Consider the following 18,701-nt stretch of genomic DNA (forward strand, 5'->3'; position numbering starts at 1 on the left):
TCTCAGCCAGTCTATTATTCAGAGTCCAGTTCGAGACTTTGTCATTGTTACGTCGTCACGATTTCCACTGGTGTGATGTGTGTGGCAGCCTCCTTGGGGACCAGCGTGCTGCCCGTACCCGTGTCCGCGGTCAGGAAGACAAAAGAGAGGGCAAGTGACTCGCCAGGAGGGGCGGGGGCACAGCAGACCCTGCCACCTCTTCCTACTCCTGGGGACAGTGCGAGGATGGAACTCAGGTTCCAGAAGGCGGCTTTCCAGCCAAGCAGAATGCGGCAAAACAGCGCCGTGTGGATGTCCTGAGATGCAGTCTGAAGCAACTGACTCTGTGGCTGGTCCCAGGAAAGCGTCCACCAGGGGACTGCGCTGACTTGGCCACAGCCAGGCTGGAGTGGGACGTGGCCTCATGGGAGCACAGATGCTGGGAGCTGTCCTCCTCCCCCGCTCGCACCTGTGCCTCCGTCACCCGGAGCTCCTCAGCACCTGGACGCCCTGCGCCTCCTCTCCCCGCACTGTCCTTGCACGTGCCGTTCCTTCTGTGGAGAAATCCCCCAGCTGGCCACCCAGCCTTGTGACCTGAGCCCCACTGTCACCTCTACATGGCCCTTCCTGACCGCTAGTTCAGAAGGCTCCCCTCCTGCTGGCTGCATGGCAACCCTCCCCTCGAAAACCCAGCACACGTGGTCCCCGTCACGTCACGTCATCATCCAGGGCCAGCGCCAGGTGGACGGTGAGCGCTGGGAAGCCAGGGCGCTGTGAGCCTTACTCCACCCGGCATTCCTGGCATCTAACACAGCATCTGACACCTAGTGTGTGCTTGATAACCAGACGTGAATAAGTGAATACTGACAATAGTGGTCACAGCCAGGCACAGGTCTGAAGGCCCGTTCTGAGCATACTGTCTTAATTCTCATAGTAACTGTGAAGTTGGCACAATTATCCCCATTCCACAGATGAGGAAACTGAGGCACCGAGAGGTTAGGCAGTTTGCCCGAGGTCCACAGCCGGTAAGTGCTGAAGCCAGGATTTGAAATCAGGCATTCTGACCCCAGGTGCTACGAGTGAACGAACGAATGTCCTGGAAATCAAGGGAAAGAATCAAAGTTAAACCTGTTTTTCAGTTCTCATGTAAGTTCCTCTGCAGAAATAAATGTCTCCTGAGTCCGAGTTTCTAGAAGGAATCTGTCATGGTGCGTCAGGGACAACCTGGTTGTCCGGTCTTCAGGGGGAGTTTCGTGGAGGAGCAGAGACTCTCCTTGGTGGCTGGTCCCTGCCAGCTTCACAGAAGCCTGATGGCGCAATTCCGGGCAGGCAGCAGCGCGCGCCTTTGCAAGTGCTGCAACAGCTGGAGTCGGACGGCGGCGCAGGGGCAGGCAGGCCTCGCAGAAGCGGTGAGGGGGCGTCAGTCCCAGCAATCCCGTCCAGTGGGCTCAGCCTCCTCTCCAACCTACCCCTCCTGCGAAGAGAGTCTGGCTTCTCCACCTCTCACATACGAGCCGAGTCCTCTACTGTGTAGAAACTTGACAGCAGTCGGTTCAGAACTGACGCCCACCTTAGCCAGATGCACCTGCTTGTATTTGCAGGTAAAACATACAGCGAGAGGAACCTTAGTTCAGAGTGGGGTCACCCCTGGGCCGTGAGTCTTCTCACTGTGAAAACACACAAGGGCCCTTCGAACGGTTGGTAGAAAATGGAATTAAAAGATAACAAGAATCTCCCCATGAACCTTTTGTAGTGCCCTCCTGCAGCGCTTCCTCCTCTACGCAGGTACAGAGAGACCACCCAGTGGTCTCCAGCCTCCCAGGCCAAGCTGTCGGGGCTTCCTCTCTGGTGGGTATAGAGTGGGGACAGATTTGTTGTTGTTATCAAAATATAGACCGACAAGGAGAATCATCACTAAGTAGTAATGAGTTGGCCGGCCCCACCCCAGAGCTACCACCAACCCGTGTGGTCTTCACCGAGTCTCTAAACCTGCAAATCACTCCCCAAACGAGGAAATTTGTTGCGTAGATGGCTGGTTGGCCGCTCCAACTCTAAAATCTGCAATTTCTCCAGAAATATCTTTGCATCTGCCAAGCCCTCAAGAGTGTCATTCTGGTTTAGAGAATGGTTTTAATTTTTATTGCACTAATACTTCTGCTGTTTTACTGATCCATGTTTGAGGGCGTCTCTGCAGCAGGCACCGTGCTAAGCATTTTATACACATGAACTCTTCTCGTCTTCACAGTAAGGATATTATTACCTCCACTTTTAAAGAGAAAAAACTGGGCTTAGAACCCTTTCATGATATGCCCAAGTCCACGTACAAAGTCTGTCCTCAAGCAAGGACCCCAGGACTCTGGGCCTCCCCTGGGGCCTCTCCTCACCGTGGGACTGAGAGACACAGAAAGTCAAGTTTCACTGCAGTTCCTCCATCAGTGCAGTACTCATGGGTAGAACATAGCTAGTCTGATTCATTATTTTTTATTGAATAAATCTCCAGCATTTCAAATCTTCCCCAGAGTATCTCATTCTTGGAGGACATACTCTAAGTTCTCATAGCCTAAGCTGCAGGTGTTTTTGTGCTTGGGCTGGATTTATTATTTTTCTGGACAAATTGTATTAAGCCCGTAGAAGTTACTGCAGAAATATTTCCTGGTGTGCCTTTCCCCCAAAGCAAGTTGCACTCCGTGTGCATAAATGGGAAATAGATGAGATGTGTACTTGGGTTGGTTCCTGGTGTCATCCGCCTGATTTAAATGATCGCTGTGTGTGAGTTGCTTTTGGTGGTCTTTGTTTTGCTTTGCCTTTGAGATTCTGAGAAAACAGGTGAGGTTCTTAAACAAAGTCACTGCTTGGAAACCGCAGGCTGGCGAGTGCTTGCAGCTCTGTGGGAGGAAGGCCGTGGAGGTGCAGGCGCGGGCTGCCCCTGCCTTCGTTCCCTTCTCTGAGACCTCGTGTCCCCGCAATGGGCCTTTTTCCGCAGTTCACCGATCCCCCTCTGTTTCCTCCCGCATGCCCACGGTAACTCTCCCTGTCGCCGGTTGCTCTACCAGGAGCTGAGGATTTGTGAGGACGCCAGCCCTGAAAGGGGCCCCACGCAGAGCTCCCGTGTCCAGCCAGCCTTGTGAGCGAACCCTGGAGAACGGAGCCTGGGACACGATGGCGCGGCCCCCAGAGCGAGCACTGAGCAGGGGGAAGGGTCCTCTGCCAGGCGTCCGTGGCCGTGCGAAGCTCTGCAGGGGCCTTCGCAGCCGGGTGGGGAGGAGAACGAGGCGTGGAAGCGTCCTGCCATCGGCAGCACTGCTCGGGGGACTGCGGGGCCTTTGACACTTGCTGCTGGTCAGGGCGAGTGGGTGGCCCAGCCCCTGGACGCCACCAACGTGAAGGGGAAGGCGGAACCTTGAACCTGCTGCTCTCCTACGGCCTCCCTTCCCATGAGCACATCGTTCACTCCTCTGCTGGGCTCAGATTCTCTTTCACACTTTTCCTTACACTTGTTTGATGACTCAGGTTACCGTCATATTTCCACTGGGCCAAAGGGTGGAATCCACCATGGCCTCCTCGCCATCAGCATGCTTCCAAAACCACGTGTCAGTCACAAGTAGTGGGGAGCTCCCAGGCTAAATGTCGAAGGTGACCTGAGCAGCTGACTAGTATCTCCGCCCTGTCCCCAGACTCTAAGCAGTGCAAGCCGCGTGGCAGTGGTGGGCCGCGGCCGAGTGCCACCACGCATGCCACACGCTGGTATGCCCGTCTCATGCTGTGACTGGAAGGTCGAAGACCCTGCGATGATCCCACAGAAGCTTTATTGGGGTGTTATCCTGGGATATTTCTTTAAATTCAGAAACTTCTGTCTTCGGTAGTCTACTCAGAAAGGCAGTCTACCTTTTTCCATCACCCTGTACGTCCCTTTTTCTATGTGGTTCTATTTATTCTCTCCTGCATGGGCATTTGTTAATTTGGAAGTTGTTTTGGGAAGAGAAAGAAACACCAAAATAAAATTCTTTTTTTTCCTCTCAAGAACTCTGATCGTGATACCAATTTCTGTATTTCAGCGCGTGATGTGAAGTCTGCCCTGCCTCCCACATGGCTCACGTTCTAATGAAAGAGGGACATGCCTAACTTGGTCCACCTGTCGTGTTCTTCCAGGACGTTCCATTTTGATCACAGAGTGGGACCCAGTGCCCCTTGGTGTGTGTGTGTCCTGCTCTCAGGCTCTCAGGGAGTAAGACTGGTTTCCTCTTCCCACATGACTGTGACAAACCCAAGCACATGCTGATGGGTGTGTCGAGCCAGGCTGTCATCCCGGCCTGGCATCAACGCCCTCTGAGGGCATGCTGGTTGGCCTGAGGGTGACTTCTCATCTGTCTGGACTATGCCTCTTGGGATGAGGAGGTAGATGACAAAGTGTGGGTGCTCTGTGGGCACCCCTTGGTCTGCCGGGCTTCCCCCCTGTGCCTCCAAACCCCTGACAACTTCCCTGTCTTCCAGGAGCTGTGCCGTCAGCGCATGGCCACACGACCACCAGACCGCCCCGAGGGCCCACATGCGTCCCGCATCAACAGCGTCTCATCCCAGTTCAGTGACGGCCCGATGCCCAGCCCTTCCGCACGGAGCAGCACCTCGTCCTGGTCCGAGGAGCCCGTCCAGTCCAACATGGACATCTCCACCGGCCACATGATCCTGGTAAGGCCTGTGTCTGCTGGGGCAGGGAAGGCCAGCCAGGGGCGCAGAAGGAAGCGGCTCAGGGTGCTTCCCTCCCCCACAAACACGAGCACACTCCCCTGCTTGACTCCTGTAGCGCCCACAGGTGCACCTGGCTCCTGACACCCAGCGGCAGTGGGATGGTGGACAGGCCTCCCTGCTTAGCAGCTGCCAAGCAGGCTTTTTCAGCCGCACATCCTCTTAGTGGAGGGAGCAGGAATACTGCTGAGGTCCTCCTGCTCTTGTGTGTGGGATGCACAGCCCACACGCATTGGCCCCCGTGTGAGATCGTGCATAGCGCTCCGCGGTGGGAGTGCACATCTATCAGCGCCTACTGTGTGTGCCGCTTTTTTAGCCTCTGAGTAATGGGCAGCAGCTGTCTCCTTCCCGTTCGTTTCCAGCTCACCAAGTGTGGTTTGGGTAAATGGATGTCATGGATGGGCAGCCTGTCATTGACGGCGAGGCTGGGAAGAAGTGCAGGTGGCACTCAGCGCTGCACAGGAGCCCTTCTGGAGGAAGCGGCACAGAGGCACGGGGATGAGGTCCTGGTCACGGTGAGCACATGTGGAGTGTCCCCGCATGGCCGGGTTTATCAGGAGGCAGGTTCATGACTCAGCACTTGCTGCTGGCTGTCCCTGGATCTGGAAGCCACAGGCGTCTTCCCGTTAGTAGTTGTGAAAGCCGAAACATGAGGCTCACACCAGAGACACAGCCTCCCGCTGAAGGAGGGCACAGCCCTGTTCCGTGCCCATCGGGAGCGCCGCTGCACTGACAGATCAGGGAAACGATTTCCCGAGTGTCAGGATGGGCCCTGCTTCTTGCTGTCATTAAACATTTATTTAGGGGGAAGGTTTTCTTACCTGATTATCTAATAACACCACAGACTGGTGGAATTAGGCCACAAAATGCTGGAAAAACATGTTTTCTGTAAAAAGCCTCATTGCAGAGCCTGGAGACCAAGCCAGGAGGCTGCTGACGAGGCCGAGGCCTCACCAGTTGAACTGCACCCAAGGTGCTGGGGTGCCCTATGACCTGTCGTGCTCCGTGGACGTTCAAGTCTACACCCGCTTGGACCTGGGGAGACTGAGGAACGCAGCTGCCTGCTTCCCAGATAACTTAAAACAAGATGAAAGAAGAGTTGGGAGGCCGGAGGCTCCTGGTCATGAGCTGAAAGTACACAGCATGCCTCTGTCTGCTTCCTCTCCATCCGACTCGCGACATCAGGCTGCCGGCCAAGGACGCTCTTCCTGCCGACTGGATGGGGACGGGGAGTGAATCCCAGTGTCTTCAATAGTCAGGAGCAGACAGCTCATTGTTCACGTGGCAGACACGTATTGAGCTCCTACTGTACACCCTCAGTCGCTAACTTTGATGGAACTTCTTCTCTTGGTGAATAGCAGTTGTGTTACTTTAGATCAGACTCTTCAGAGAATATTTTGACATTTGTCACTTGTAGAAAAGGATCCTAGACCAAAAGTTGACATTCATGATGAGATTCAGCATTGGGGCCAAGCACATCAGCCAGATACACTTACGTGACAAGTTAGCTGAGGGGGCACTCATCTGGAGAGCTTGCACTGTGCCCTGACAGTCTCAAGTCTCAAGACACTCAGTTACAATTTGATGGTGTCTTGAGTCCAGATGGAACAGGAAAATACTGTGTTTGTCACAGAAGGTTGTGTTGTGGCATTCACATGTGCAGCAGCAAATCTGAAAGCAAACACAATGGTTAAATTTCAGTAGAAATGCCTGAACCCCTAGAAGGAACTCCGTCTGCAGCTGGCCAGGACAGTGAGAAGCCTCGTATGACGTATCCCACTGAAGAGGCCACCTAATGCCGCAAGACTCTAACACGGCATGTTTCTAAATGCACATTCACTACCTTACCCAACTGGAACGCCAGATCTGGAAATACATTCAAACCTAAGACCTGACTTCGGCCAACTCCCTGTAAGTCAAGGGAGACTGGATCTTCCTCGTTCATCAGTGCTTTGTTTAAGATTGAATGTTACCATGTATATTTCCCTGACTCAGAGAAAGCAGGCAGTTGCTACTGGCAACTAGTGGTATGTAGATATGGGGAGAGGCGGGGACTGCACGGAGTCCATGCGGACAAGTAGCCGTGGGTCGCACCTGGACCTCGGAGGGTCTTCTCTTCTCTCGGTGCTTCTGATTTTCCTTCCATCGACCTAACTTTACTGATGGGTTCAAGTGCCCTCTCAGCAACATGTGTCTCATCCCAGGCATCTCCCTGGTGTAGGAGCTGAGGGGCTTGGAGACGTGGTGTACATGAGCCCCAGTTAGCATTTTTACTAAAGCTCCCACCTGCTAAATGCACAGAAAGTGGCTCATCTTTTAGGCTTGAAGCCACAGGCCCATTCTCACGAGTAAGACCACAGGGACACACGTTGATTAGAGCAGAGTCTTGCTCATGGTAACTGGCTCGTGGATAGCTCTCTCCCACCCCAGCACAGGCTGAAGACAACCTGCGTGTGTCAGTGCTCTGGAACATGCCCGAATAACTGACTTCCCAACTCATTAAAGCTACAAGGAAGATAATTCTGTGGTGATCAGTCACCCTGACCCCTTCATAAGGAAATGCTCATGTTTATCCGACAGGTAACATGGTGATCTCACTGAACTACATAGTGAGGATTCATGGACCATCAGATAGATTATGCAAAGTCCAGGTGAATCCAAAGAACCAGATATTCAGCTGCTCCCAGGGAGCGTAGGGCAAAGTGTGACATTTTAAGATAAAGATAAGATGAAATAAATAGCAAAAGCTGGCTGTACTTGAACACCAGAGTAGAAGCAAGAATACCCCACAAAGTCGGAAAGACACTGGCCAAGTCCCCTGGGAAGCACTCGTCAGGGTGCAGACTGGAACGTGTTCTGTAGCACAGAACACAAAGCAATTTGGAAGGCATAAATGGCACAGGAAGTGAAATGCTGAGGATTTCCCCGTGACACTGGGGCACCATCGGGCAGGGCTGGCCGGGGCTGCGGCCCATGCAGGGAGCCCTCAGGCTCCAGGAACCAGCCCCGGCCTCTCACGGGCCCTCTGCCCACTGTGTTCATATTGTTACTTCATGTGCAAAGGGCTGTGACTACATGTTAGACACTCGTGGTGGTAGAATCTGGAAAGAAACACGCCCTCTGGAGGGGTGAGCTGACTTCATTCCTCATGAAGGAGACTCGGGGAAGAGAAGGGAGGTCTCTCTGGGGACGGAAAGCTGCGGTGACGAGATCCGCCGGGCTGTGCAGCCACTGATGGGACCGGACACCTGTTACAGGTGGTCATCACGGGGAACAGGCCAAGAGTCACATGACTGCAGAGAGGGACTTCACTGCCACGGGTTCGGTGTCCCGGCGGGTGGAGCAAGAGAAATGGGCGGGGATGAGCCCGTCTCAGGGACCTCAGAGGGACGGCTGGTTCAAGAGTCACGTGGGAGGGCAGGTGGGCCTGTCTCCCAGGCAGGGTGCACCGAGTGGCCAGGTGAGAGGTGGGACACAGATTCCAGGTCCCACACACTTGCTGTCGAAGCTGAGGAGCCTTGCTGTTCACTGGCTCTGTGTCCCGAGCGTGGTGACGGCAGCTCCCACTAGGGTTCCGTGGGGCAGAGACAGGTGAGCAGCCAGAGCTGCTCGTGCGAAGGCCTCGCTGGCGGCACGTGCCTGCATCTGTGATCATCAAGCCCGAAAGAAAAAGGATCGTGGCAAAGAGCAGAGCTGGACAGAGCCTTTGCCTCCGTGATGTGGGCCACACTCTATGAGCTCTGCCACTCTGTTTTTGGACTTTGATTTTGGTTTTTGTTTTGTTTTGCCTTCATTTTCTTAGGGTGCCTTTTAAGAATTCCTATTTTCTTTTGATGGAACTAAAGAAAAAAGGGCCTTACTCACAGGGAACAACTGCCCCAGAATGTCACCTGTCCCTGGAAGACAAGCAACCCCAGCACAGAGGAAGGTGCGAGCCAGAAGGGGGTGCCAGGAGGCTGGGACTGCACCCCCCACTGTCCTGGAGGGGGTGAGTCAGCAGGTGTCCATGGCTCGTGGACTAGCTGGGAGGGAGAGGAGGAAACGCTCTCATCAGCACACCTTGCACACTCCTGAAGAAGCGTTTGCAAGACAAGCTGTCAGCGTCTGCTCGGAGCTAAGTTCAGAACTCTGAAAAACAAGCGATGTCGTTAAAGCGACTTCATAGAACTATTATAAAAGTTACTGCATTTTAAATATGTGAGGGGACGTGGCTTCTGAAGAAGTTCTGTCACCTCCTTTTGTAAGGTAAAGAATCAACTTTGAATTTACTTTTTTTAAAGATCTATTTCTGTATGGCTCTTGCTTGCAGAAGGGTGACGTTTCCACGTGACTGTCTCTGTACGAAGACGTCTAGATCAGTGTTCCCGTCCTCAGTCACTAATGATGCGTGAGTCAGCCGTGAACCGTGGCTAGAGGGGGAACTGCGCACAAACGGCTGTGTAGACAGGCGAGCGCCCGTGCAGAGGAGTCACGAGGAAACTCTTGGAAGGTGCTGTCACTAGCTCGAGAACGCTCGCTGGGGAGTGGGAGCTAAGAAATGAGTGGTTTAATACTTGCTCCTTCAGACTTAAAGAACATAGAACTTAACTCAGGAAAGTGGGGCTGATAAGTACTTTCAAAAGTGCACCGTCATCCACATTGAAAGTGACAATGTGGTGTGATCCTCGCGTTCCCTTTATCCTTGGAATTACCAACTATGAGGACGAGCGTCACCAAGTGTTTGTGTGACAGCCCCTGTCCTAAGAACCCTCGACGTAGCAGCCATTGCTGGGCCTATTTTGCAGATGAAGACAATAAAACTGAGAGCAGTGACATAAATATGTGAAAACCGAAAAGTTACCGTGTGGCAAAAAGGGATCGAGGTTTCCCGTCACCACAGAAGACAATTGATGAACCCACTGAAGCAAGTAACGGGGTCTGGTGACCAGCCTGAGGGGCCCGCACTGCCCTTTCCACTTGGAGTTGCCAACAGGGTTTGCTAAAGGCCATGCCACGTGACACATGATGTGTGTCCTAACTGAGACGGAAGGATGCCGCACACGCCCAGGGCCCTCGCACCCCTGCACGGCCTGAGCTGTGGCCGCGGGGCCTCCGTGAGCCTCCTCCTGCTCGTTTGCTGGACTCCCACTTAGGAGCCTGGATGGGTTTTTTAAAGAAACAGGTGAAATTAATTCTTGTTGTTTTGGGTTTTTTGGCGTCCGGCCAGTTCCAGGACCCGAACCCTTGACCTTGGTGTTGGCAACACGGTGCTCTGACCACCGGGCCTGTCTTGCTGGCTTGTGCACATGGGGCTGTGTCTAGCTCTTCCGTCATTCCCTCCCTCACCTGCCGGGCACACGGCTCCCGGCCTGTGCACTCTCAGCAGCAGCGTAGTTAACGCCTCATGGGAAAGCTTGAAAACATGTGGGCAGGAAGAGGTGGCACTGGATGGCCTGGGCTCACCAGCACCGCCAGCAGCATGGCCTTGGGCACGCGCTTCCCCAGGCCTCGGTGTTTGCACCTGTACAATGAGCACCTTATATTTCTGGAAGGTTCCCATACCGTTGTCCACTCGTGGGTGGTGGGTGCAGATGGTCACTGTCCCGGGATCATGGTATCTGGGCCACCAAGAATTTAACTCCACAGCAGGCTTCCTTCCTGTCTGCCTCACTCACTGACTTGGGTGGTTAGTGAGACCCACTGAGTTAAACTCAGCCGGGGACACATGGCTGCTCCCGTTTCTGTGGCACGTGCACTCGCAGGAACAGACGGAGTGCTGCTGACCTGGCGTCTCCCAGGCTCGCCTTTGGGCAGCGTACTTCTGTGCGGGCGCTGTTTCTCGCTGTTTGGACACTGCCTGATATTTGGACAATGAGCTTCCATGGGAGTGAAGTGCCTCTCACCCCCTTCTCTCCCAGCATGGAGGGGGATGGAGCCACCCTTTTTGTAAGTCCCTTGGGGACATCTTTCTCTGATGGGCAGAGCGTGAAGCCTCCTTGTGCCACATGCAACGGGCTATCGGGTCAGACCTCCTGAGACTGCATTAAGTCACCAGAGGAGCAAGGTGGGGAAGCCGGCATGAGATGACTCCGTTAGGACAAGGGGAATGTCCAGGCATGGGAATCGCTAACTCTGAAGACCTCAGGATTTCCTAATGTCACTGCTGTAGGCTTGGGAAGCCCATTGAAGAGCAACACAGATGTCAACTGGAGTCCAGTTCAGGCTGAATTGGCTTGACCTCCCAACAGCTGCCATGACCAGTGGGCCTGGCCTACACCCGGAGTATCCATCCTGAGTCCTGACTTGCTGGAGTGGGTTTTCTAGAGCGTCCTGGGTCCACATGGCTTCTGTGCTGTCATCGCCGGTGGATGCTTCTGTGATTGGTTGTGGACACCGTTGAGACCCACGCAAGGTGGATACCAGCAGCTCTTTGCCTCGCCTGCTCATGGGCCTCGTGTGTGGGAGGAACATGGGCCAGGAGCCAGGAGGCAGGGTAATTAGACAAGGTGCTGTGTGTGCAGTGCCCACTGTGTGCCTGGCACACAGCTGGTGTTTACACACAATCAGCAAGAACCCTTGCTCTTGGGGTTTGTGGAGCTGGGCACCCCCCTCTTCATCCCTAAAAGAAGGGCCTTCATATAGCAATCTTCAAACCCAGAGCAACTTCCAGTCCTCAGATCCTGCACCTTCTTAAAAGCAATTTCGCGGTGACCTAAATTTATACTTTGCTTTAATTGTCGTATTGTACTAAGTAAAGGCAGGAAAACCAGTGCCCACAACCCAGACGTGAGGACAGCGTTGTATCTGTGTCTGGCTTAATGAAAATGTCTTCATAGCAACCCATGTGTGGCAGGAGGTGGGCAGCGGGGGCAGATGCTCCCACCAGCTGTGGCTCCTGGTCCCAGTCCCTCCCCGGGCACCTTCCTGCTGTTTCCTGCAGCCTCTTCTCATGCAGCACCGACAGGGAGGTGGTTCCATGTGCATGTACAGGACTCTGCCTCGACCTTCTTAACCGTTATGTGTTAGTCCGTTATTAGATGTACAGTAATTTATTTATTGTTTCAAATAGGGGCAACTTAGGCAATTTTCAAACTTTTGCCACTCCAGACAACATAGACTATGCGAGAATACGTGTGGTCCGTGTGTCCAGAAGCAAGGTCCTGGGTCATCCAGGATGCCTGTCATTTATTTTGAGAGATATTGCCACATTTCTTGCCAGAATGTCTGACCAGTTGAGGTCCTACCAACTATGAAGAAATGTTGCCTGTGTCCCCAGGCCCTCCCCAGCCTTGGGATGTGCCAGCCTTCCAGCCTTGCCACTGGCAAGTTTTAAGTTGCTATTTCAACGTGGTTTTAATTTACATTTCTCCCATCATGCATGAGGTTGAGCATCTTTTCATACATTTGAGAGGCTTTCTTCATTCCTTCCAGGAATGGTCTCAGAAGTACCCCTCACAGCAGCAGGGCCACCAGCTTCTGGGACCTGTTGAGTAAAAGTTCTGCACAGTTACACAGCCCCAATGTGGCCATGAAACTGACTTGCTCCTGCCTCTGCCCACCTATTAGTCCACATGTGACAGCCATGCTTGTGTCCAAGAGGGGCAGCGATATCAATTAATTACGGTAAAGTTTTAGGAAGACAAAAAATCCTCTGAAGGGTGACGTCAGAATGAGGCTGTGGTTTGCAGGTGTGGACTGTGCTTCCTGTATGTGGGACTGTACACTAGTGTTGCAGGTCAGGGCAGCGTGGTGCTTCCATTTACAGAATAACTTGCCAGGTGATGTCTACAGGAGTGGCCCTAGAAGGCTTGGGCACACTGGCCATTGTGGGGTGTTTGGACCCAAGGGGCCTGCACTAGTGTGCTCGGCTGCAACAATGAAGTCCGCAGACCGAGTGGCTTAAACAACTAAAGTGTATTTCTCATGGTTCTGGAGGACAGAAGTCTGAGGTCCAGGCATCGGCAGGGCTGTTTCCTCCTGAGCCTGCTGTCCTCGAGGCGTAGAGGGTGTCTTCTCTGCATGTCCCCACACGGCCGTCCCTCTGTGCTAGTGCATCCCTGGTGTCTCCTGCTCTTCTTATGAGGATGCCCGTCAGATTGGATAGGGCCCCAGCCTATGGCCTAGTGTTAACTTGCCCACCTCTTTTAGGCTCTGTCTGCAGGCACAGTCACATGCTGAGGTACTGGGGGCTAGGGCTTCCACATATGGCGGGGGGCACATACAGCACACTACAAGGACTGATGCATGACCCACACCAGCGTTTCCTGGTAGCTCACGGCAAGTGAGAGGCCCCCAGTCTTCGACCCACAGCCCATAATAGGGTGCATTTCTGTGCCCCCCCATGCCAGGCAAGTGGAGCATGCAGCCAATCCTACAGGGCTAGCCGAGCCCGGGCCTCCTGCCACAGCCTGCACTTTCACCCACCCGCTGCTCAAGTTGGTGGCAGGACCCTGACAGTCTGCAGGACAGGCCGGTGAATGGTGTAAGCCTCTGCCTCTTCCTAAGGCTCAGCTCACGTTTTCTGGCCAGAGCCTGGCCTCCCAACCCCATCCAAGTCACTTTGGGTGAAGGTGGATCTGCAGGTGGGTCCTTGGGAGAGGAAAGAGCCAGCAAGCGTTAGCACATTTAAGTAGCAGCATGGGCGGTTCATACATCGCAGGACCCTGGAGCAACCAGCAGGTGCCTTCATGGAAGTGGCAGACAAGCAGCACCCCTGGGTGGGATGTCGCAGGTGAGGTGGCTGTGAGAGGTGACAGGCGCTCAGCCAGGGAGCAGTTTCCCAAGGGCGACTTGCAGTGTTGGTGTCCTGTCTTGCTTTCTGCGGCCCAGCAGCTACGATCAGCCTTAGCAGCCACTGTCACCCACACACTTGGAGCTGCGATGGCAGGTGTTCTGCTGGCAACTCTTTGTGGGTGCTTTGGTTGTGACACAAGGCGAAAACGTCCTTTCAGTCATCAGTCTCTACTGGGGGGCATGGGATTGTCTGCTGTGTGGGGGGGGTAGGAGGAGTGATCCGCCCTTTTTTTAAAGAAATCTGAATTGCTGTTAAAATGCTGGAACAATGTTGGTGCTTTGTTTTTCAGTCTCTCTGAGTCTCCAACATACTGTGTTTTCTGCCTCGATCACTTGCTGCTTAAAGAAAAATTCTGAGACCCAAATCAACCCGTCCCCTGCTGCCACGCCAGCCCCAGGGAGACATACAAGCAGTCATACCTCGTAAGGAGAGTCTGTGGCATCTTACTAGGATATATTTACACTTAAAGCTGGTGTGATTGCACATTTGGGCTCCAGAGAGGGTGGGGTTCTGGTTCATGCAGGGGTCTCAGGCCCCACTCCCTACCTCTCACAGGGCAGGTTTTCCCTGATGGCCCCCCACCAACAGCAGAGCCCAAGACCCTGGTTTCTGTGGGAGAAATTATGGGTAGGATTGATCTTCAGCTGTTGGGGGATGATTTGTGTAGACGAGGTGTGCCCTGCATCCCTGGGTCCTCCTTTTTCTTTTTACGCTTTCTCTTTTATCATCTCCTTGCTTGGTAGACCTTCTTGCAGTGGATAAATTGGGTTAAACTGAGTAAGGAAAATCAAGCATCCAATGAACAGTTGTGAAACACTGCATTTGGCAGTGACAGGTCTGTGAGTTATGGTTATGCGGGGAGCGTTGAGACTGGAGCCTGCGGTGGGTCTGGAAAGCATTCCTTCACTCAGCACGTGCTTCCTGGGTTCCCAGCAACTGATGCAATCAAAGGCTGCTCCTGACAACAAGCCTTACAGGATGAGCCAAGACGGGAGGCCGTGTTCTTCTGGCCTGCTGGTGACTCCGACGTCAGCAGGCGAACAGTGTCCGAAGGATCACATGATGGCAGAGCAATGCAAGACCCAGGGTGGACCTGTCTGACTGTTCATGCAATATGAGGGCACTTCAAAAAGGCATGGAAAATGGAATTAAAAGATAATATGAATTTTCCTATGAGCTTTGCAAAGACACCTTGTATGTAAAATTAACATGATTTATAAAATGCAGCTTTTGAAATTTCATTAAACCATACAGTGCCACAAGTAATTCATAAATGAACACTCATTAATTGGGTTCTGCTCGTGTCGTACCCTTAGCCCAGCTCTTGGACATAGGTCAATAGAAATGCTCTGGATGAAGTAGGCAGTTAGAGTCCTGCCCTTAAGAAGCTCACAGTCAGTTTGGGGTGGAAAGGGGTGAATAGCTAGAGAAACACTAACCAAATGCCATGCCTTGTCCTTTAGCTGGAGGACTTCTGTGTCCTTCACGGGGGCTGGGGGTGAGGGGAAGCCTGCAGGGGGGTGTAGGGGCTTGAGGTGGAGCCGTGAGGCAAGATCTTCATCAGTGAGGTGCAGCCACGTTGGGACCGTGGAAGACAGAGCAGGACCATAGGACAGTCACAAGATCTGTGGACGGCAGAAAGCGGAGAAGGTTATCCCAGCTGAGATGGGCGGTGGCCGGGCCAGACCTCGGGCGGCGTGTGTGTCGGCATGTGGGGCTTGTGCTGGACGCCACTGCAGCCTCTGTGGCTCCCTGACCACCAGCGTCGGCGTTCGTGGCTCACTCGCGTACACTTGCTGGAAGGCGCGGGCATTCGGGATCCACTGGCCAGAGACTGAAGGGTCCGGCCGCTTTTCACTGGGGCTTTTCTGTTCTGGAGCCAGAAGGAAATGCAACTCAGGGGCTGAGTGGAGTTTGTGCTGCAGTGAAGACTGTCCGACCCGAGGGGCTTCCTCTCCAGCGATGTCTGCCAGCGCTGGGCACCGCGAGTTTCGGTTCCCCGTCCGTAACACATGGCCGATCACATAACCCACACGACAGTGCCGCCGGGAAGAAAAGCCATGACACGCTCTGTGCGAAACCTGGCAACATGCTGCAGAGGTTGCAAAGTCACTTTTATTATCATGGATGCAAGAAGTTAAATTTGATGGAAAACAAAATGATTACGACCACATTGTTCAAGTAAATCGTTCTAAAAACAATCTCATCTATTAATCACTCACATACATCTTATTTCATACGTGCTTCACGTGTGTCCTGCACCTGCGTGTGTTTCCTCTCCTACCTTCTACGGGAACGATTGACTTTTCCTTATTCCCTCCTTTCCCCTCGACTAGTTCTGCAGTTGCATTTTAGAAATTATCCTGATAATGTCAGTAGCCGTGCTTGATTTAACAAGATCTGGAGTTAGCATCTCTGCTCTCCTCTCAAATGAACCCAGAAACTTAGACCTGACCTCAGTTTCCCCCTTTGACACACACGTTATTCAGTTCATCTTGTTTTTATATCCTTAAATTGACCATTTTATCACTGATTTATCACTGATTTTCCATGTTTGTTCAGATTGACGCTCATTTTACCAAGTGTCTTTGTTTTTCCCCCTTCATCAATCCTCTTCACTTCATAATCCTTTATTTTGGGTAAATTTTTTCTTTCCCCTGAAATATATTCTTCGTTCAGTCCTTTAGTGGATAGGTCTACCAGTCTTTGTCTGAAAAATGTCTTTAATTAATCCTCACACTTGCATAACAGATTAGCTCAGGATCAAATTCTTGCTGGTTTCTCCCATTACTTTGAAAACCCCGTTCTCTTGCCTCTGACACTGCTGTTGTTGGGAGACTGTTGCTGGTCTGATGGCTGTTTCTTTCTGGATCACCTGTACTTTCTTCTGGATTGCCACACCATTATTGTTGTGGAATTTCCTTGTGCCCTGTCTTGGTGCAGACTTATTTGTATTTTTGCTCCCGACTTGCTGTGATTCCTAAATCTGAGAATTCCTGCCTTCCATCGATTCTAGGAAATTATAAGCCATTTACTTTTTAAATTTGACTCTCTCCCATTCTCTCTTCTAGCAGAAGTGTGTGGACATTCTTATTACCATGTCTCCTAAATCTCTCTCACTTTTTCTTTCTTTGTACCTCTGTCCCACAGTCGAGGGAATTTTCTCAGCCCTGTCTTCCCATTTACGATGTTTCTCTTCAGCGGTGTCTAACCTAGTGTTTAACCATCCACTGTATTCATAATTTCAAGGGGTGTATTTTTCACTGGCAGTTGTTTATTTTGTTCTTTTCCAAATCTGCCCATCATGTTGCTTTTTTCTTCTATTAAGTTCTCATGTGTCTGATCCGGCTCTTTAATGTTTGCTGAGTTGCTCATGGTAGGTTCTCGTCTGGTGGGTTCTATGATCTCAGAGTACAAGCTCCTCATCATTGGGACGTTATCTCTCAGAATTTTGTGTGGCATGTGCTGAGGGTATTAACCTCAAGAGAGGTTTTAAGAATGCTTTTGCCAGACACTCCAGGCTGTCCTTAAACCAGGACCATCTTTATATCAATTTCTCACCTTAGGGATCCCCAGATCCCTCAGATATTATAAATTTGAGCCTTAATCCGAGATGAGGCGCTAAATGGTTCAAATACCTTCCCATTTTGAGCCCGGGTGGAGGCTGATGAGCTTCCTGGGCCTGAGCACACCCTTTCTCTGAGAGCGTGGTCATCAAGGGTCCTGGCTCATGAGGGGGCCTTGGATCTCACTGAGACTTCCCACGGGGCAGGACTTTTCTCATGGCCCCATGTGGAGCAGTCCCCAGACTCTGGCTTTAGACACAGGAAACCATCTGACCCTGCCCCTCCTGCGTGGACTTGGGTGGCTTCAGGACACACACCTCCCAGTCTGGCTTTTACTCCCCTCTTCATTTTGGATTCTGGGGGATTTCCCTTAAGTTTGTGAAAGCCTGACTGTGTCACTTGTCCAGTATTTCTAGATGTCTCGTAGAGGAAAATGTTCTTTGTAGGGCTAGAAGCTTAGGCTCAACACAAATCAAACAAAGGAGAAGCGACACAAATGTCTGCTGCGTCTGGTGTCACATCATGGTGACACTTGCATCTCAGAGCAACTTCACACTCGCATAATGGACAGACATCCCACAGGCAGGTGGCTGTCTGCAATGGAAGAAAGCCAGGTGGGGCCACATTCAGCCTGGATCCCACGTCCACTTTCCATTTGCAGGCAAAGGGGTTACCTGGCTGTGGGATGCGCCTGCACACGGTGTCTGGAGGGAGCTGTCTGTGGGCGTGCACTGCCAGGCTGGGCCGTGGGCAGAGCGGCTGGCGGCAGTGGCCGCAGGCAAGTTCCAGAGGCTCATTTGTGATGATGGCAGGGCTCTGCTGGGTGGGGCGGGCTCCGAGCTGTATCGTGCTAGCACAGAAGAACCAGTGGAGTGACATCCAATGACCCACTGCTTGAGCCTCCCGGCCTTGACAAGCATGTGGGCATGCAGTTTGGGCGGTCTGCATTTTGACTGGCAGGTGAGCCAGAAAAGGACTAAAAAATACATCTCTTAGTCTTATCTCTAACTTTTCACCCTAAAAAGTGAAAATACCTTTTGACAGATCAACTCTCTTCCCTGTTGTATTCAAACTCCTCATTTCAAAGTAGCTGGAAGAGGAATGATCACCAGGCAACTCTCGGTTGTTGTGGTGGACTGTTGAATCCTAAGTTTTCCGTTTTCTTCAAGATTTTAGCCATTTTACTGCTCATAGGACGCATGAGGAGGTAGAAGTAGACTTAGACCTTTAGGTTTCATTTCTTGTTAGCAAGTTTTGCTGATGGAGAGTTGAAGATAAATTTCGTAGTCTTGTAGGAGCTTTTCCTGCTTGACTGGTGATCCCCCCCTCTGCTAGTATGGTTCATGTTGGTTTTAGGAAGTTAAAAATCAAAACATTCTGCTTTCAGTGAACACTTTCAGATTTTCTGCAAATATTTGTCTAATAATATGCTACAGAACGCAGCGTTTCTCATCGGCTGTTGGAGAAAATTTTTATGTCTGTGTCGCTCTCTTAGGTAACCTTTGCTGCACCTGCTGGAATTCTTTATTCTTCCTAAAAACTTCACCAGACAATCGTCAGGAGTGCATCACTGGCACAGAGCATAAAAGCTGCTGCTAAGAAAAGACCTGCCGCTTTGTAAGGGCCAGAGCTGTCGCGTG

The 18,701-nt window shown here is 52.1% G+C and overlaps 1 protein-coding gene across 3 annotated transcripts in view; it reads left to right on the plus strand.

The window, feature by feature from the left end:
- The window catches only part of PTPRN2 (protein tyrosine phosphatase receptor type N2), a 906,619-nt gene that overhangs the window by 804,371 nt on the left and 83,547 nt on the right, over window positions 1-18,701 (plus strand). For all 3 annotated transcript variants that reach the window (XM_063099753.1, XM_063099755.1, XM_063099754.1), the window contains one exon: window positions 4,471-4,665. In XM_063099753.1, coding sequence (XP_062955823.1) covers window positions 4,471-4,665 — 195 coding nt within the window. The remainder of the gene's footprint in view (window positions 1-4,470; window positions 4,666-18,701) is intronic.

Source organism: Cynocephalus volans, chromosome 6 (assembly GCF_027409185.1).
Source record: "Cynocephalus volans isolate mCynVol1 chromosome 6, mCynVol1.pri, whole genome shotgun sequence".
NCBI classification, from domain to species: Eukaryota; Metazoa; Chordata; class Mammalia; order Dermoptera; family Cynocephalidae; genus Cynocephalus; species Cynocephalus volans.